Source organism: Sardina pilchardus, chromosome 2 (genome assembly GCF_963854185.1).
Source record: "Sardina pilchardus chromosome 2, fSarPil1.1, whole genome shotgun sequence".
In the NCBI taxonomy this organism is placed as follows: domain Eukaryota; kingdom Metazoa; phylum Chordata; class Actinopteri; order Clupeiformes; family Clupeidae; genus Sardina; species Sardina pilchardus.
This window is the reverse complement of record NC_084995.1, coordinates 36,683,505-36,702,240: the sequence shown is the minus strand read 5'-3', so window position 1 is coordinate 36,702,240 and position 18,736 is coordinate 36,683,505. Positions and strand designations below refer to the sequence as shown.

Sequence of the window (18,736 nt, the reverse complement as noted above, 5' to 3'; positions counted from 1 at the left end):
ACAAAAAGCCCTTTAGATTTAGATGCATTTATCACAAGCTGGTCCATATCCACGTGATTCAGAACCCTTTATAGTCATCATAAAGTGTAATATAGACACCAAGGTACAAATGACCTGCGTCATGCACTTGTTTCCTGGTGTTGTCTAACATCTACCCTCAGATATGTTGGGTTGTAAAGTTTAGAAAAACACTTACAGTAACATTACATAACATTGCGAAAAAGATCACAAGATATCCCCCTGTCGTAGTCTGCCAGGTAATCCAATACCTGATCTAAATTAAGAACAGACATCCCTGGTAGCTCCAAGCAAACAAAGGGTGAACAACTTTGAAAGTTCATTCTTTATTGAATATTATTAAAAATAATTAAATGAACATGCATTAAAAACCACCAACCAAAAGGAGGACCACAAAGTGAAGTGAAACAAAATGCATATTACAGTGTTTTACCATTGTCCTTGACACATTTGGGTTTAGACAATTTGACTTTTTGTCTTTGAAAACATTTTGATACCTCTGAAGAACAACCAAGAAAAACCAGGGACATTATAAATGATCACACCCCTGGAGTCTTGAGTTCAGCTGGTCCAGAACGCAAGAGTGTGGTAATTTTTACACCGGGTAAATAATTCTTTACATGGCTAAGAATTCTGAAATATCTCACTTTGTTGTTCTGGAGGGAATGCAAGTTAGGCTTGCTGACTCTATCTAAACCTTAAACAATTTGGCCCCCATTAGCCAGCTAGGACAAATGAAGGGAAAAAAAAAAAAAAAAAAGATACTACACCCCCTTAGCATACGCTTTTTCTACTCACGGACATTGGTGAAACACCCATGAATCTTTAGGGCCGGCGCACTAACTTTATAAACTTGACCATCATGGTGTTCCTGGATCAAATTCGATCTGACAGAACTGTCGTCACTCCCTGAAAGTCAAGCACATACTGTAACTCCAAGCTGTTTGCCAGCCACCCCCTCATGCCATTGGCTAACGTGGGGAAATGGTGTAAATGTCACAGAATTTCACTGTGCTCCCCGTCACGATGGAAAGACCAAGACGCCATCATGGCTCAAGGACGGCACCATCACACGCTGATAGCTTGACCATTCTTGGACTAGCACTAGAATATTTTAACACATAGTTATGTAGATGATATTTTAGGTGCACATTCTTTATCATTACTTGTGGTCACTGGATACAAATGCAGTATTCTGGGGGTGGGGTTGGGGTGTTTGTGTGATATGGATAATAGAAACTAACTTGAATTGGCAATACAATTCCAAGTATTTCCCTATAAAAACCATGGTAATTTCTTGAAAAAACTAGGAGGTCTCCAATACTGATCAATAAAGACCAATTTGCAATCCTTTCAATCCTTTCAAGAAAAAAAATTGTGTCAGGGGTCATTATTTGAATAACAAGTTTGCGATTCGCTCTTTCTAGGGGATTGTTTTTACCAAATTTGAGTAACGAAATAATAAGGTGCCATCAATTAGATCCTCACTACAAGTGTTCAATTGTAAGGCGCAAAAAAGCAAATTCCAACTACAATCGATCATTTAAATTCATGGTGCTACAAGAAAAAAAATAAGGTCTTGGCCTTCTTCCATCAATCATTTTCTAGATGTAAAGTACATGGTTCTGGACCCGGATTATGTACTGTATTAAACCCAAAAGGACAAGCAAAAGGAAAAAAAAAAGAAAAAAACATAAGACAGTTTCTTTTTCCATTCACACCCATTGCTACTGAAAACAAAGGCCAACTGTGAAACACTCAATACATTTGAATATTTATATATAAAAACACAAAATCAACACCAAATGTCATTATTTACATACTAGCATAGTTATCAATCAAGTACTCAGCAGCTCCTTGCCACATTCATAGGCTAATGTTGTCTACTATATATTTATTTCAATAATTCCAAAACAGTCATTTTCACAGACAAAACCCACAAATGTGTGTGACAGTGTGTCTTGCTTCCGTAAGTACATGTTTCACCTTAAAACCATTTCAAAATGGCCCGATATACGCAAGACAGCACTGGGCTTCAAGTGGACCAGTGGACCTCAGCATTAACTTGGAGTGTACTGCCACAAGTTCAGCGCTGGCCACTTGACTAGTGACCGCTCTGGCCCTTCTTGTGAATGTTATGCAAGTAGCACAAACACCAACACAGACATGAACATAACACTGTCAGATCAAGAGACTATGGGAAGCAATCACGACGGCCCTAGCCTGGGTTGAATGGAGTCAGCACGAGAGTTGATGGGGGGGGGGGGGGGGTGGGGGGGGTCCCTGACAAGATGTTCCTTACAATGCTAACTTCCTCTTCAAACACACACACACACACACACACACACACCTACAAACTGGGTTGCCTACTTCCAAACCATTGAGATGTAATGGACATCATGAAATCATAGAATTGTTATCCTTCTTAAAACCTCATTTACAGATAACCATGGAGACGGTACAACACGTTCAGGAAGAAGGCCTGTGCATCTCCTCTTATCAGTGATAGGCTCTTATTGCATGCGGCCCAGTGCTCTAGAGGCAAAATCTCACAGCCAAAAGAAAAGCCTAACCAAAGAGCAGCTACAACTGGATGCTCAGGGAGAACAGGTCAGGTGAGCTGCCATCAAGTTCAGACTTGGCGGAAAAGTCAACATTTACTGAAATTAGTTTTTCAAATCTTGGAGGTATAAGAGATAAAATGTCAAGTTAAATGTTTAAAAACCCAACACTTAAGGGTCTGAAATGTAGATGCAGTTACAATAATTTGAATAATTGCACTAAATTCCCCGTATTTGTACAGTATAATCACCAGCTCATGACTGTATGAGGGCTTCCTGGATTCCTGTGAGTGTGCTGCCAAGGTGTGAGTCAACATCTATTGGTCCCCCACATCCGATATCATATCCATTCATGCTATTGGTCTGCTATTGGAACACGGCCATATTGGCAAACCTAGAAATAAAAAAATAATTGTGTATTGCATGTGTGAGTGTATGAGCGGGGTGGGGGGGCATGTGTGTATGTGTCTGTGTGTGTCTGTGTGTGTGTGTGTCTATGTGGGCATGTAGACAAAGAGGGGTTCTGTACACTAGACTCTACAGGTGATGACACCAATGAATATTAATTACAAAAAAAAAAAAAAAACCTTCTTCAAGCTGTGTTGCAAATGAATGTGTCAAAGTGCTCACAGTATAAGATTATCGCCACACTTTTCCCAACATGACTCACCACGGGTGTTCTCTCTCTGCTCACGAGAGGATGTAGGCTACAAGGGACAAGGAGAGCCATTTGCAAATAATTCACCACTAACATCAATGAATGAAACTACACGCGCACCACTCTACTTGACAACAAACGCCCTGACATCTGAATCAGTAGTACTGTTTAAAATAAGGCATTCTTCTTTAACATGTAACATTATAGGGAATAGGTTTTGAGATTGTGCAAGTGTTTTTTGTGTGTGTGCGCATGTGTCACTCTTCAGCTCTTTTTTTCTTCCTTTTTTTTTGAAAAAAAAAAAAAAAACCAGAAACAGAACGTATCGAATTGTGGAGTGAATGGATGTCGACGGTCACATCCTTCTGCATATACATCAACACTGTAAACAATTCCAAGTGCACTTCCTATGAAGTTCTGCACTTCACTGCAGTCCTCAAGCTTGACAGGGGCTCTGAATCCTATGTGCTGACGGGTCACTTTCTCCTCTTTGGCAGTAGTGGTTCTCTTTAGGCCAATGTATGTAAAATACTATGCACCTCTGAGCAGCTCTGTGTGGTCAGGCTGCCAGTGTGGTTATTCTTAACTCATACTCAGCTGGGCAAATCCCATGAGTTTCACGTCATCTGGATATTCAGAGCCTTCGACGCCAGACGCCTTTGAAGAGAGACACACACAACACCAAACATGTCGTTGTTTACACAGTAGGAGGCTTAACATAATTTACACAAGTTATTTAAGCATTATCGCACGAGTGGGAGTGGTGTTGTTGGCCAATATCGCCACGGCTGTGGTTCGCCGCAGGCACGAAGCCGAAGGCTGAGTGCCGTAGGTAACTACAGCCGTGGCAATATTGGCCAACAACACCACGACCACGAGTGCGATAATACTTTTATACAACAGTTCCATTGCCAACAAAAAAAAGATACCAGAGTGCATTTTTAGGAAGGATAATTATTATTTGCCATTGTTTTATTTAGCCCAGTTCCTCCGCTATGCGAAGTAGGCCTAGCTCAGAACGCTTGTGGTTGCTATGCAACTGCTAAGTCAAAGAACATGAAATCAAATCAAAGTGAAGAATCAACCGTCGCGGAGTGATTATTAGCTGTGAAGAGTCACCAGTGGTGATATCGGTTAATATCACCACTGATAGAACGCGTCTCGTCCAATCAGATATTGCCAAATTGTTCGACCGGACCTAACTGTTGTATAATGTATTATAGTATATAAAACTAACAATCAATACCAAACGAAAAAAAAACTTACCAGCTTGAAAGTGACATTTTTATTGTTTACAGGGTCATCAACAATCTTCTGTAAATTTGCAGCCACTGCAAAGAATTGGGGCAGTAGTCATTGTCAGTGAAAGCCAAAATAATGTCAAACCGTAACAGTGAGTGGAAATGGGATACTTAACATAAACAACACTGTTATGCTGAAACTCACCTATGACCAAATCTTTGCCATCCACCAAGCCAGCAGTGACCAGCTCCTGAGAAACCCCGTCAGCTGTGTCTAAAAGGAAAAATGGTGCTCAAGCTAAATATTTGCTTACACAGTGTAAACGTTCACCCATCTACAAATGTGTGTGTGTGTGTGGGGGGGAATAAGTCTCCTCATACCTCTTCCTGGCATGTATTCAAAGCGGATGTCATTGAGCTCCTTCTTCAGATTTCTGTGGGTTAGAGGAGTCATTGTGAACCCATTGTCAAACTTTATTATATTAAACAATAAAAAAAAAAGCCATCGCACTCCTGACCAGACGAACCAAAGGCCAATTACTGCAGAAGTGCACACGGTTTCACTCTGTCTTCCGTGTCTGATATCTTTATTGGCGCTCATTGGGAGCGCAGGACGTGCGGTTGTGCAACGGCGGGGTGACCTACCTCAACCTCAGCACCAGACTAATGGGCAGCTGCTGCACAGCATCAGGACCAGTGGCTGCACCTGGGGCCTGGGGCTTCACAACACACACACACACCAGAAAATGAGCGAGAGCAAAGGAGAGAGAGAAAGAAAGAAAGAGAGGGAGGGAGGGAGAGACGGAGACAGAGAGAGAGACACAACGTTAATGACACAGAACTAATATCTGCCTGATTGGTTGTGATGCGTGTTGTGTGGGTTGGGAGTGGGGTTGTGTCAGTGGGCTGACCTGCAGGGCCGTTATGGTGGCAATGGGGGGCTCTCCCGCTGGCTGGCTCTGGGGCACGTCGGCCTGTGCAGAGCCCCCGGTCTGGAGCAGGGTAGCCGGGTCCCCCGTGAAGATCTAGAACACAGGGAGAATTGGGTTCAATCCTTTTTAGAACGCTTTCATATAATGACCCAAATGCATGTGAATGCTGGACATGTATAGGTGTGGATGGCCTACCTCTGTGCTCGGAGGGTCTTCTCTGACTCTGGGCGACTGGAAAATACCGAAACAAAACACCCCTGTTAAATTCAGACTTCAGCAGTTTATCATACCCCTAAGACTCTTTTCTGTTCTTCAAAAAGTATACATTCAGAATACTTTTAAGATGAATAAAAGCCGTTATGGCCTCAAAATGGCTGAAATGCAACAGGAAGGATGTAGGCATCTCTGGCCCAGCCCTGTATCTACACACTGTTCACCTGCTGCTGCAGCTGACACCTGTTATGTTCTTCTCGGCTAAATGGCGTCTAAATGAGGCTGCTGTGAGAACCGCTGGTGGATGAGCCTGTTCTTGAGCATCTCTGTGACCGTACGCTGTACTATGAGAAGTTCTAACATCGAGTAATGGAGTAATTCAACCACATATGCTTCACTGAGGATGTGATTTGTCAGTCACAGATCTGATGTAGAATTCCTCAGCGTGTCTTATAAAACATGACCGACATCATATGGACATGTTAACGAGGTTAAGACGATTTCCAGTGGAGCTGGTCTTTAAGAAAGCCAATTATAACTACTAGAAAAGCACTCAGAGAGCGACCTCCACCAGTATTGTTCTTCCTAGGTTGTCATACATTTGAACCTAAACTATTCAGATCACCACCACGTGGCCATACCATGCCATTACACCACAAAGCACTAACGCCTCCGGACGCCAAAAATGTAATCACTTCTTCCTTGGGTCATTTCTGACCTTCCCTGAAAATGTCATCGAAATCCATCCATTACTTTTTGAGTTATCTTGCTAACACAGACAAACAGACATACAAAAATACAAACAAACCCCGATGAAAACATAACCTCCTTTTTGGAGGTAATAAGACAGAACAATATGATCAGAATGCACATATTGCACACTCACTATTGATGTCTGTGTGTCTATGAGTGTGTGTTGTGGAGTCTTCTTACCCGCAGAGCAGCAAAGGCCGCCTTGCCCTCTTCACTCTCCATATCCAGCTCATCGTCACTCCACTCCCACTCCCCGTCCTCAGTCTTATGGAGCCTACCGCTGGAGCCCGGAACTCTCCGCACCTAAACGCACGCACGCAAACACACACTGCTTTAGTCACTTTTGCATGTCTGGAATGATAAATAACCTAGATCGATAGCAATATTCTTACCTTCTTGGATCTGTCTGCTATTGTTGGAGCTCGCTGTAGAAGCTTCTCTTGTAAATATTCATGATTCTGGGGAGAAACACAATTATAAAATGTTTAGTAAATGTTCCCCCCCCCCCCCCAAAGAGTGCTTATACTTAATCCAAATCTGCAATTTCAATGAACAGCCCAGACTCAACCTCAACCACATTAAACACTGCCAAGAGGGGCAGGCCTCTCTGTCGCTACCCAGCGTGAACATGCACACACACATACACACACAGACACACACATAGTAAACCAACAGGAGCTCAGGCTCTGGTGGCAGCCAGTGTGTCATTCTGCATCAGTGGCGTGCGTGTGTGTGTGTGTGTGTGTGTGTGTGTGTGTGTGCGTGTGTGTGTGCGGAAACCCTACCTGATCATTACCTACCTGTCTATCAGGTTTCTGAACTTTCCTATTGTAAAGCACAACAGGTGTTGTTTTTGTTTTAAAAACAAACCTGACATATATTCAGCACCTGATAGCTCAGACACTCACCTTTGCTTTCGTGAAGAATTTATGCTTCAAGAGCTCAGCAGCAGTTGGCCTGAGGGGAACAGCAAAAAGTCAAAGGTAAGGGCAGGACACGGTGGCATGGGAAATCCCCGGGCTGGACACAAGTATGTATATGGAAGGCTAACCAGTGTTGGGGTCTATACACACCCAAAGGTCAAGGGGGTGGGGGGCAAAAAACATGGAATAGTGGATCTGACCACAACTTCAGAGCATACAAATGGTTAACTGTTGCAGTTATGAGGGAAATGTTGTCCCCCAAAAGGCGTCCTTAAAACCCAAAAATTGAGAACCCCTGCTTTAAACCATAACCCCTGACGGTCACCTTTTCTCTGGATCCTTCTGTAGGCACAGCGAGATCATCTTGCGGAAGGACTTGCCGTACTTCTTCACCATCTCCTTGTCCGTGACACCTGTCTCCAGGCACGGCGGGTCGTTCTGGAGTGTAAGCATGAGCACCTGGCCAAAGACACATTGAGAGGAGGCCTGGTTATTTCTGCAGCCTTACACCGCAACCAACACATAAGCAACTCAGCAATTTGCACTGCCTTCATCTATAATGTGACCCAACAACTTACACTGCCTCCATCTGTAACGTGACGCAACAATGTGCAACCCATGTTTTTGTATGTGTACGTTTCACAAATGCTGTAAAAATAACGTAAAGTGTTAAAAAACGCTTTCTTCTACTATCGGCCACAATACACGGCCACAATACACACGCAAAGCGCTGCTGGTGTGAAGTGATCCATTGATTTTAATGGAATTGTATATTATTCTAAAACTGATAGTTCCAGTCTTTGATCATGATTGGCTTAAGCGCATTTCATTCTAAATAATGCACAAACACAACTTACAGAAAGTCAGAGTAGCTATGTCTCGATGTTGCATGGCAACCATTCAGATGGAGGAAATGTATTTCTTTGCGGAAGAATGATTGTCTATGAATACATCATTACATTTTTCGTTGCTGTGCCAACGTTTCCTGAAGTCTTGCCAGATAGACGTACTAAGCTTAACAGTTTCAATAAAAGCAATGAGCCACTAGAGTCCATCGTTTTGGATGGACTGATTTTAGAACAGCAAAGGGGGGGGGGGGGGTTTAAGGCACTCCGTCATCGTGCCGATCCTAACAACGCCCCTTAGCTGTTCTAAAATCAGTATAAACAACAGCCTATCAAGGATTATTGCTTATTATTCCACTGCTCGGTTGAGTTCCCCATTGTCCTGCGTTCTATAAGGGTGTGCATTAACTTTAGATATACGCACGGCTATGAAGTAGTTCCATTGTTTTTGACCGTATCACACTTGAATATTAATTCGCCAAACTTGTTGTGAAGTTTAAATGCACTGTCACGTTACATACAAGCTGTAAAATACAGACGTTCAGATCATAGTAACGTTTAGCATATGACAGAGGTGTCATTTAGCTAGTTAAGTGGCAGTAGGCTAAGAAAAATAGCAATCTTTCAAAGTTAACGTTCATCAGAATCTTGGGATATGCCAGCTTGACAACGGGAGATTAGAACTAACGACTGGCTTTTGGCCATAGCAACCATCCATTTAGAACTAGTAACCGCAGTTTGAGAAATTAGTTGAAATGTGTCTGGGAAAAGTAGTTCTACAAACAAAACATTTCTAACGATTAAAACATTTAAATTAGCACCGGAAACGAACACCACGCAGTGGCAACAGTGGAATAAGCGGGATAATGGACTTCACGCCGTGCGGTTATTCAAAGTTAATGCACTTTTCTAGACGGAACGTCCCTCCGCTTCGCGTCGGGCCGTATCACCGTCTAGAACGTGCATTAACTTTGAATAACCGCACGGCGTGTCGTCCATTATCCCGTACATCAGACAGCCGACTGGATTACACTTCCAATACGTTCCTGGTGTAAATTACCAGTAAGACTCATCCACCTGACAGAAGGCCTTGTTGTGTATACCACACGTGTTAAGCGAAAGGGTCGGTCGGTCCACTCACCTTCATAGGAGGGTACTTATGATATGGTGCCGCTCCGGTGGCCAGCTCTATGGCCGTGATTCCAAAGCTCCAGATGTCAGCCTTGAAGTCGTATCCCCTCACCTATTCACAAGGAGCAAACACCAAAGCCATGTCACTTCACTGGGATAGCCAGTCACATTTTTCTAACTCACTGTTCTTTGAAGTTGATTTGATTTGCGTCAATACTTGATTTGCATCAAGAACTAGAGGCAAAAGGAGATCATCCAGTAGAACAAACTGGTTTTTGATCAGATATCGATACCAGTGGTGCATTTTTAGAAATCAGGGTTAATAAACATTTTTGGTCGTTTGTTTTCAGTCTACAAGGATACAATATATACATAGTGATTTAGCGATTAAAATACAAAAAAATGATTACAATTTATTAAGGTATAATGTATTAATAATATAATATTTTTTTCCACATGCTTTAGGCATTCAGTTGAAAGCGATTCATTAGGTTCAAGGCACATTAAAAAAATAAAGCTGAGTGATTTTAGTTTGTAATTGCTAGGCTGAATCTTTATTCCTCCATATAGAATGATAATAACCAATACAGAGGTTAGGGTTGATGTGACCGCATTAGGTACTGGACATCTTGTATTCATTTTACTGTGCTACAGTCCATTCATAAAGCCATGCATTTTAAAAGCCACTATTTTTTAATAGTCAAACAACCTCAGAGTGCCTCTGCTCAAAACAAAAGCAAAGCAGCAGGCAGAAGAAAAGACCACTCTGTAAAAGGGCATGGCGGTGTCTGATGGGAAGGCTGTACATGAAGCTGTAAAAGCATGGCTGAGAGCATACTTAAGCTCCAGACACTCTTGAGAGAAGATTGCTGCTTTCTAATTGCATGTCCTTTGTGGAACAGATCAAAGGAGCCACAGCAGAAGAGGTCCTGGAGCCTCACATTGTCTACCTAGCAAACGGGTGGAAAACATGGCCATTGGCCACAATGACTTTCTTCACTTTTACTGAAATGAACAACAAAAAGGATTAACTATGCTTTTCTAAACTGTAATCTCTAAATTATAATTTAATTGACATTTCCAAATTCTTGCTTCTGCGTGACTTCAGACTGTATCACTATTTAGCCAATTAGGCGTGCCTGTGGAACATGACCGGCCCACACTGGGAGATGAATGCCAGAGATTCCTCAGGGGAGAACGGGAATGTTGTTTTGACACATGACCTCATAAGGAACTCACCTGCTCCATCACCTCAGGCGCCATCCAGCACGGGGTTCCGACAAACGTCTTCCGCACTTTGTTCCGAGTCATGTCACCACCCGTTGCTAGAAAGGCACTCACTCCAAAGTCTGCCAACACGTGAAGAGGATGAACAGCAAGACAACTACCAATCAGTTTGTCAAGAACAGCAACAAGGCTACCAATAGGCTTGTGAGGGACAGAAATTAGACTACCAATACAAGAACAGAAATGCAATGCACTACACTAAGGCAATGAACAGAAAACGCATGTTACTACTGAACAAGCTGCAACTGTGGCAAATCTAGCATCCAAGATTCACATGGGTTGTGATATAACAATATCAACCAATATTGCAAAACTGCTCACTTGTGGACTAAAAGCCATTCTTTCATTTTCTAATTCTAAATTAATTTGTAAAGAATAATCAGCCCCCACACAGCAATGTTCAAGATGTGCCCTTTTAATTGCTCTGCATTGCTCACATCACATTCATGGCAGACAGTAACCCAGGAATACTGACCTGCAATTTGCACTGATCCATCTTCCCCAAGAAGGATATTTCCAGCTTTCACATCCCTGCAGAAGAACAACAACATGTAAGAAGTTAGAAACGCTGTCATCGATGACCACAAACATTTAAGATAAGTTCTCTAAGCAAAACAATGTTTGGCCTCTCTGGCATATTAAAACATAATAAAACAGGATTATTAAACACAATACCTCAATAAGAGTACTAACCCTTTGGGAGCTGTGGGTAGTTTCTGGCTTTACCACATATACAACATGTTAAATGTACGTCTACAGACATTCTGTGCATCTGCATGACTGTGCCAGTAAAGATTTTACAATATAGTACAGTGTGTAGAGCTGCGTAATACAATTCTACTAAATTATTTAACAATTGACATTAATTATTTAAACTATCACAAGATAGTTGTTATGGTAAACAGTAGGGTTTTATGATAGTATGGCTTATACTATCACATGAGTAAATATGATTTGATACAGATTTGTTCAAACTATTCACTAAACCAGCTAATCGATCCTAATTCTTGTAAAGCAGTAAATCTGCTAATTACTGAGACCACCCAAGTCCACAGGCAGAGGGAATACATGCCAGGACATCAGTGCTAGGAATGATTGGAAACGCCTTATCAATTTAGCTATAAGCACAGAGGGAACTGATTTAAGTGTACACATTTAGCAAATTATTTATCAACAGCCTACACTATATTACAAATTTCATTACCAAATAACAAATTCAATCCTAGCCTGGCTATCACCAGACCAAGTTCAATCTTTTGAGATTCAACATTAGTCTGGCAAGTCTGCACTGTATTGTATCAATGGCCATAGGTCAAATGACACTGCACACTTGGATAGTCCTTCAACCAATCAGACCAATGATCCAGGTGTGCTTCCTAGATAGGCCAGTTTGTGATTGGTTCCAGCAAAAGTGGAAAGGAAGCAGGAGAGATACGAGCTGCAGGGCGAAATTCAATTGCCAGCAGAGCGGACCGGGTCTACCCAATCTATGTCCACCCATCAATGAGTTCACATTGTGCAAAAGCTTTTCTCACGGGTGTGGGCAATCTTGTTAACTGCCTGTGTGTATTGTATCGCTGTAGATAACACAACCCAAATGGCATTATGCGTTTGGTCCAAACTTGCTGTACCTGTGAATTTGCCCGTTCCTGTGCAGATAGTCCAGTCCCTCCAGGACCTCTTTGAGGATGGTGGCAATGCTGGGTTCGTCCATCACACCCGACTTGTGCTCCCCTCGTGATATGATGTACTTGATGAAGTCCAGAACGGAGCCTGTGGAAGATGATCAAGAAGAGTGTGAACTGCAGATAATAATCACCTCGGGCCTAAACAAGCCACCAGCCAGTCACCTTACTGCAAGTGTCCTGCTCAACTCAAGAGTGATCCCCATGCAGCCTGAAGAGGGAGCAACTGAGTCTGTAAACATTTGAATGTTCCCAAAAAAAAAAAAAAAAATGTAATGTATGTTTCCATCAACTGGAACGGCTTAAGAGGACAAAATTCACCCGTTTTGTCAAAAGATGGCAATAGGCCTATATGCTGCCTACTGCAACATGTTTGCAGTGAACAGTAGATGTAGGCACTGGCAAAACATCTGAAACAAAGTACCAGTCATCTTGACAACATACTCAAGTATCATGGAGACATCCCTGCCAAAGCTACGGTCAGTTGGCCAGGTTGTAGTGAGGGAGGGGTTGTCCATTGTATGCAGAGGATATAAGACGTTGAGTGAAATGATCGTTATAAAAACTGTCTGCTAGAGTTTTGAACATAGTTCAAAGAAAGTTCCGTGGACGTTCCTGGAACAAAAAAAATTGGCTGTGAAAGAATGTTCCGGTGCTGTCAGGAAAACTGTGAGGGAACATCAGCCACAAACGTTTCCGCATCATTCAGCTGACTTCCGCAGGAGGTTACCCAAACAAAAACTGCTTGCTGGGAGGTGCGAATTACAATGTTTTTCTACAAATATTTTTGTCTCCATCAACTTGATTTAATATGATACTGAAAGTGAAATAAAAATAGGCTTGAGATCAACAGTTAGCAAGAGGTAGCTTCACAAGTAGTAAGATGCCCTACTTAAATAAGTGTTAAAGAGGGCAGCCAAACGCCTTATGAGGGGGATAAGCTACTATAAACAGCCGGACATTCAGGGACACAGCGGCTGTGAAAGAGACATACATGACCCGCTCTGAGAGGAACAACAAACTTGACTGCCTAAAAGGATTACCGCTCATTGAGGGCCTCAATGAAATGTATGTGACAGTGGCAGTGCAAATCACTGGTACAGACACAAATACAAGCTAGCAGACAGCTGTCATTTCATTTCATCTACAAATGCCAAAGCAGTTAGATCAGCTGAGGGAGGAAAACTGCAACAGACAGGTCTGAGCTAGAGGGAAAAGTCTTTACTTGTGGTACTGGCCAAAGCTGAATTCCAGGCAAAGAGCCAGCACAGAATTGACTGAGAAATCCATAGGAATCTGCACCCTGCTCAAGACATGGCCAGAACACCAGCTAATGCCTCATTATCTGTTTTTCTCTGCAAACTGGACAGGACTGGGGTGCGTTCCCCGAAAGCATCGTAAGCCTAAGATGATAAAGTCCATAAGGTCCCTCTTACGAACGTCTTAAGGTTTTCTGACTGTTTCCCGAAACCATCGTAGCTTAAGAGCATCGTGAAAACACTCGTAGATCTACGAGTGCTCCAGAGTTCTTGTTACTGACTAAGAGCGTCTTAACGCGTATGCCTCAGTGGAATCACCAGCAGGATATGCAGCGGGATTACAACTAAGAATATAATTATCCAACTTACTTCACCATTATTTATTGTATTCACTTGTGATGATTCAGATTTTAGCGTGCAAAATACCATTCATTCAATGGACATAAGAATGTGATTAAAAGCAGACAAAAATAGCCAAACAAATTATGAAACGAGACGTTGCCAGAAAAGTTTGTCATTATCTTTGTGCCTTTGTGTAGGCTAGCTTTTATCAGGCCTATGAGGTAAAAACAGAGAAAGGAACATGTGGTTTTAGTCTGTGCAGCGTCAAAATCTAAATCTAGGCTATATGTTACAGTAGCCTATTCATGCCTACACATTTCCTCATTTTCTTACTCGACCTCTTTCTTCAAACATCTGCGTGACACCTCGAAACGTTATTGCATAGGCAGCACACCATGCTCTCACAAGTGGGTTAGCAAAGAACTGGCACGATTTAGAGCTAGCCGAAGCCTAATAGGCTATGTTAGGCCTACATATCTTCAAACATAACAAACATAAAAATGGGACAACAATCTAATGTTAAATAATAACAATGATGTATGCCTGTGTGTGGTATTACTTGGGATGCTTACATGCAGATGTCAATGGTTTTCTATTTTCGTACTGATGTTAATTAATGTATAGATCCGAAGTTCAGACGGTAAGCCTAGCTGTGACGTGCAGTCACCTGACATCACCATCAAATTAGGGGATATTTCAGAACTTTTAACGTGGACAGCTCCCTTAAGAGCATCTTAAGAGCGGTGCACGTGCGTTTACGCTACGAGCATGTTCGGGAAACAGTCGGAAAAACCAAACGATCAATCTTAAGATGAATCGTAGAAAACCCTCGTAAGTGCGTCTATCCATCGTTATCGGGAAACGCACCCCTGATCTTTTTTTACAAAAACTGACAGCAGGTGATCAAAGCTGAGAAGAAGAGATCAAAGCTGAGAGCTACCTGTAGAACAACAATGAAGACCCAGCCACTCAGAACTTTGCAAACAATATAATTACAAATGTTAACAATCAACAGCCTGCTGATTCCACAGATAGACTGCTACTGATTCTACCACAGAACACAACTGTGTAGCTGAGACCTTCACTGATTCATGGGCGAGAGGCATTTTTATTCTCCTTGCAAAAAAAATCCACCTCCAGAGTCTAAAACTCAGAATGAGGGGGCACACTGAAAACTGCAGTGTTGCTAGTATGTTCCATATGCCCTTCACCCAGTCTGAAATGAGAAGAGGACGAGGCAGCCCCTTACCCCCACTGAGAAGCTTCATCACCAGCCATAGTTCATCCCTCACCACAAAGGAGGTGTAGTAGGACACGATGTCGGGGTGGTGGCATTGGCTCATAGCCTGGATCTCCTTCTGCATATGACAAAGATGGGAAGGAAACAGGCTTTAAAAACACAGACACTTGACAGACAACCTACCATTATTGACTTCATTAAGGTTAGGGATATTCCAGAGGTGACCGATCTGGTGCTTTTGTATTACAGGAGGAAAAGAGGAAATGTACGCTCAAGTAATCTTGTATGGTTTTTTTTTTTTTTTTTTTTAATAATTGTTGACTTATGTGAGAATGAGATCATGGCTTTTCAAAAATACATAACATAGTAACATGACCAGTAAACCTGCTATGTCAGTGCACTCTCAAAGGTATTTGTGTTTACAATTTAACTTAATATTCTTTAAGCTACTAATCTCACACTACAAGATCTTCACTCTGCTCAGGCCTGGAAACCACTAGAAAAGACTCCCATGAGGCCAACATACAGTATGACAGCAGAATCCAGAGGGAACAGTGGCCAACGTTTGCAAATAGGTTTCTGTTTGCCTTGAGTTTTTGGCGAACGCTTGTGAACACTCGTAAACAGTCTGAGGAGGTAGTTCTCCGCAAACATACAGTGGAGCTGGACAAAGTGTTACCGTTCAAATTTAACACAGAGACTATACTACACAGACAAAACATGTTCATCATCAACCTTCAACACTGTTTGCCAAATTTGAACGCACCTCAGGTCTTTCCCTGCTCAACAACAAGACCACTTGTGAGTAAGATGTGGATTTGTTATCCTTAGCACAGCACTAAATTCCAGTCTATCCAAAGAATTCTACACCAGTCCTATTGCACACTGTTAGCTGGAGGCAAAGAATACCTTGAATGCTTTGCTTTAAACAGCAGAAACTGCAGTTAAGTTAAGGCTGCAAACATCAGACAAACACACTTTTTTATGTAAGGTACATTAAAAGTAAGTTTGCTTAATAGCAGTAGACAAAATCGCTGTGTTGATCAGAAAAACACAAAATGAAACTGTAACTAATTCTACAAAAACTAAAATATGTTTGAGTTACTGCATTCTTCACACCCTCACGGGTAGTTCACAAAGTGACACTGACCAGGCAGAGACAGGCTGACTAATGACTGGAAACTGAACAAAGTTACATCATGAACCCATCATTTGGCAAAAAGATCTCTCATTGAGGTGACAAGCCAGAGCCATTCCCGTGATTCTCTTACATAACCAAAATGGCACCGTCCAGTGGTTCAACTAAATTTGCCTGAATAAGACCACGTATGAGACAATAATTTCAGATGACACCTAGGGCGCTTTGTAAATTAGTAATCCTCAATGTATCATAATACTAAAACAATGTAACATATGGTCACTGATGAAAGGATAAATGTGAAGTTACCAAGAGCTCGTCCATGCTGGTCTGGCATTTTTCCAGGTTAATGCGTTTGATCGCCACCTTCTCCTTCCGTGGCGTACAGTATGCTGCCTGGACCACAGCCGTGGCTCCACTCCCTGCATTAAGTGCAGACAGATGATAAGTCATCTTGGATGCGCACCAACACACACCATGTGACAACAGACAGAGTTGTCACACGTGGATTTATCGACATGGCTGAACTTTGATCTCGTCATCATAACTGTAAACTTATAAATGATGACGAGGGCAAAGTCTAGATTTCCAACAGTTGGATGGATGGATGCGTCTGGATGGATACATGTTTTTCTTTACACACTGCACTGATGCATCAATGATATGATCTACATTAAGAGCTTACACTCGTGTAGAATTCACATATTCTTTCGATTTGCTTTCATGATGTGTATGCAATAGTGTGACTATGGACTAATAAATACGCATTGCACTTATATTAACACAACATTGACAACTAACAGTGCCCATCCTTCCATCCAAACATGCAGGACTCAATCCCATTAGCTTGCTAGCCATAAGTTAAACAGTAGTGATCTTAAACTGATTTGGAACTTTTGACATAATATAACATCATGGTTAACCCGTAAAGTTCAAAAGATATATAGCAAAAGTGAACAAAGAATTGGGTCTTACCATACTGAAGCTAAGAAGCTAACGGTAACATTACGGTGTTTTGGCTGGCTAGCGATCTAGCAACCCGGTACTTTTAGCTTTCTGAACTATAACGTTACTTCGCTTGTAGCTAGCAGCTAGCGAAGATATATAATTGCCAACGTTTTCCACCATCGGCTATCTATTAACGTCACTCCAGAGCAGCTATTCGCGAGTGATCACATTTGTTGCAACAAATCAGAGCCAATGACATTACACAGTGTATACTCAATGTAATACGAATATTAAAACTCAAAAGAGGAGTGCGGTAGCTAGCGATAGCTCAATCCAAATGCTAGCTTCTGATAGCTGGCTACTGAACTTTCATCGCTAAATTACCCGGCTGCTAGTCCGAACCGTTAGCAAGCTAGCGTTAACTTTGCTAACAAGCTAACCGGATTCCAGGACACCAAGTAATTATTCAGGCAAATGTAAAAGACATGGCATAGCATCCATAATCTTTCCGCAAATTAGAAAGCAATAATCATTAAATAATAAAAATCACCATCACCTCACTATTTGACGAACCAAGAGGCTAAGCTAACACTGCTGCTATAACGTTAACGTAAACCTGTCATACCTACCGATAACCTCATTAAGCACATAATCATCCCTGTCGATAGACCAAGTTTGGGGGCTCGGGTCCTCCGACATGACTGCAGACAACGGCAGGTTTTCACTTGCTGTGTTGAATGTAAGTAATCTGTTGGACAGCAACAGTTTCCTTACAAAAAAACGACTATTTCTGCAATGGTATCCAGGGTAGTACTTGAGCTTAGCTATCGTTACAGTGTTCCATGGCCCCCTGTCAACCCAAACTTTGCCACCACCAGCGCTGTTGCTGCATTCATGTGCTGATTAAAATGTTCGGTTTTCCTAGTTCAGAAGTCGTTTTTCCGACTTCAGTGTACTGCGAGTCCCAAACCAGGTAGCGCCATAATATGAAACTCGCTCGGAATTCGTAATTACCGTCTTTCGGATAGCACTTGAAAGCCGCATTTAAAACATGAAGGCCGCACTCCCCGCCTTTTCATGGCGCCATCTTGAATGAGGCAAATGTGGGAAAGATGTTCTCATGAATACAAACGGGACTGTCGTATTTATTTATTTGAAACAATACACTCATGCTTTATGTTCGGAGTAGTATTTCTATATTGTTTCACTTCAATCGTCAGTAAAATATGATAAAGAAAATATTCAGCCTCAATGAAAATGGCGAATGCTATAGTCCAAACGAACAGCAGGCTAGATTAAAAAAAGAAAAAAAAGAAAAAGAAAAATGCCATGCGCAATGCGCTAGTAGAGTAGTATTTCATGCAACGACCAAAGCACAACGACCTACCAACGCATGGATAGGATAGAGTAGACCATGAAAGCACCATTGCACCACTGCACCTATAAAAATGTGGGATATCAAAGCTCCAGTGGGTGTGGCTCTTATCCAAACTGATGAATGGAAAAGCCAAAGCTTTGGTCCTGTGATCAAAATTTTATGTGAATTGAATGTGTTGCCTTCA

The 18,736-nt window shown here is 42.0% G+C and overlaps 1 protein-coding gene across 2 annotated transcripts; it reads right to left on the bottom strand.

Moving 5' to 3' along the window:
- Positions 1-320: 320 nt before the first annotated feature.
- oxsr1a (oxidative stress responsive kinase 1a) lies at positions 321-18,025 on the bottom strand. 2 transcript variants are annotated; one of them, XM_062529404.1, is made up of 18 exons: positions 17,804-18,025; positions 16,536-16,648; positions 15,098-15,206; positions 12,194-12,335; positions 11,038-11,093; positions 10,515-10,624; positions 9,286-9,387; positions 7,625-7,758; positions 7,285-7,333; positions 6,769-6,834; positions 6,557-6,679; positions 5,606-5,641; positions 5,390-5,503; positions 5,124-5,197; positions 4,860-4,912; positions 4,684-4,752; positions 4,504-4,568; positions 321-3,894 (listed from the first exon to the last, which is right to left on the bottom strand). In XM_062529404.1, exons 1-18 carry the CDS (start codon positions 17,871-17,873, stop codon positions 3,820-3,822), a joined length of 1,560 nt encoding a protein of 519 aa, XP_062385388.1. In that variant the 5' UTR covers positions 17,874-18,025; the 3' UTR covers positions 321-3,819. The 2 variants fall into 2 exon arrangements, with proteins under 2 accessions (XP_062385388.1, XP_062385396.1); XM_062529412.1 differs by lacking the exon at positions 17,804-18,025 and adding an exon at positions 17,202-17,463.
- Positions 18,026-18,736: the final 711 nt, after the last annotated feature.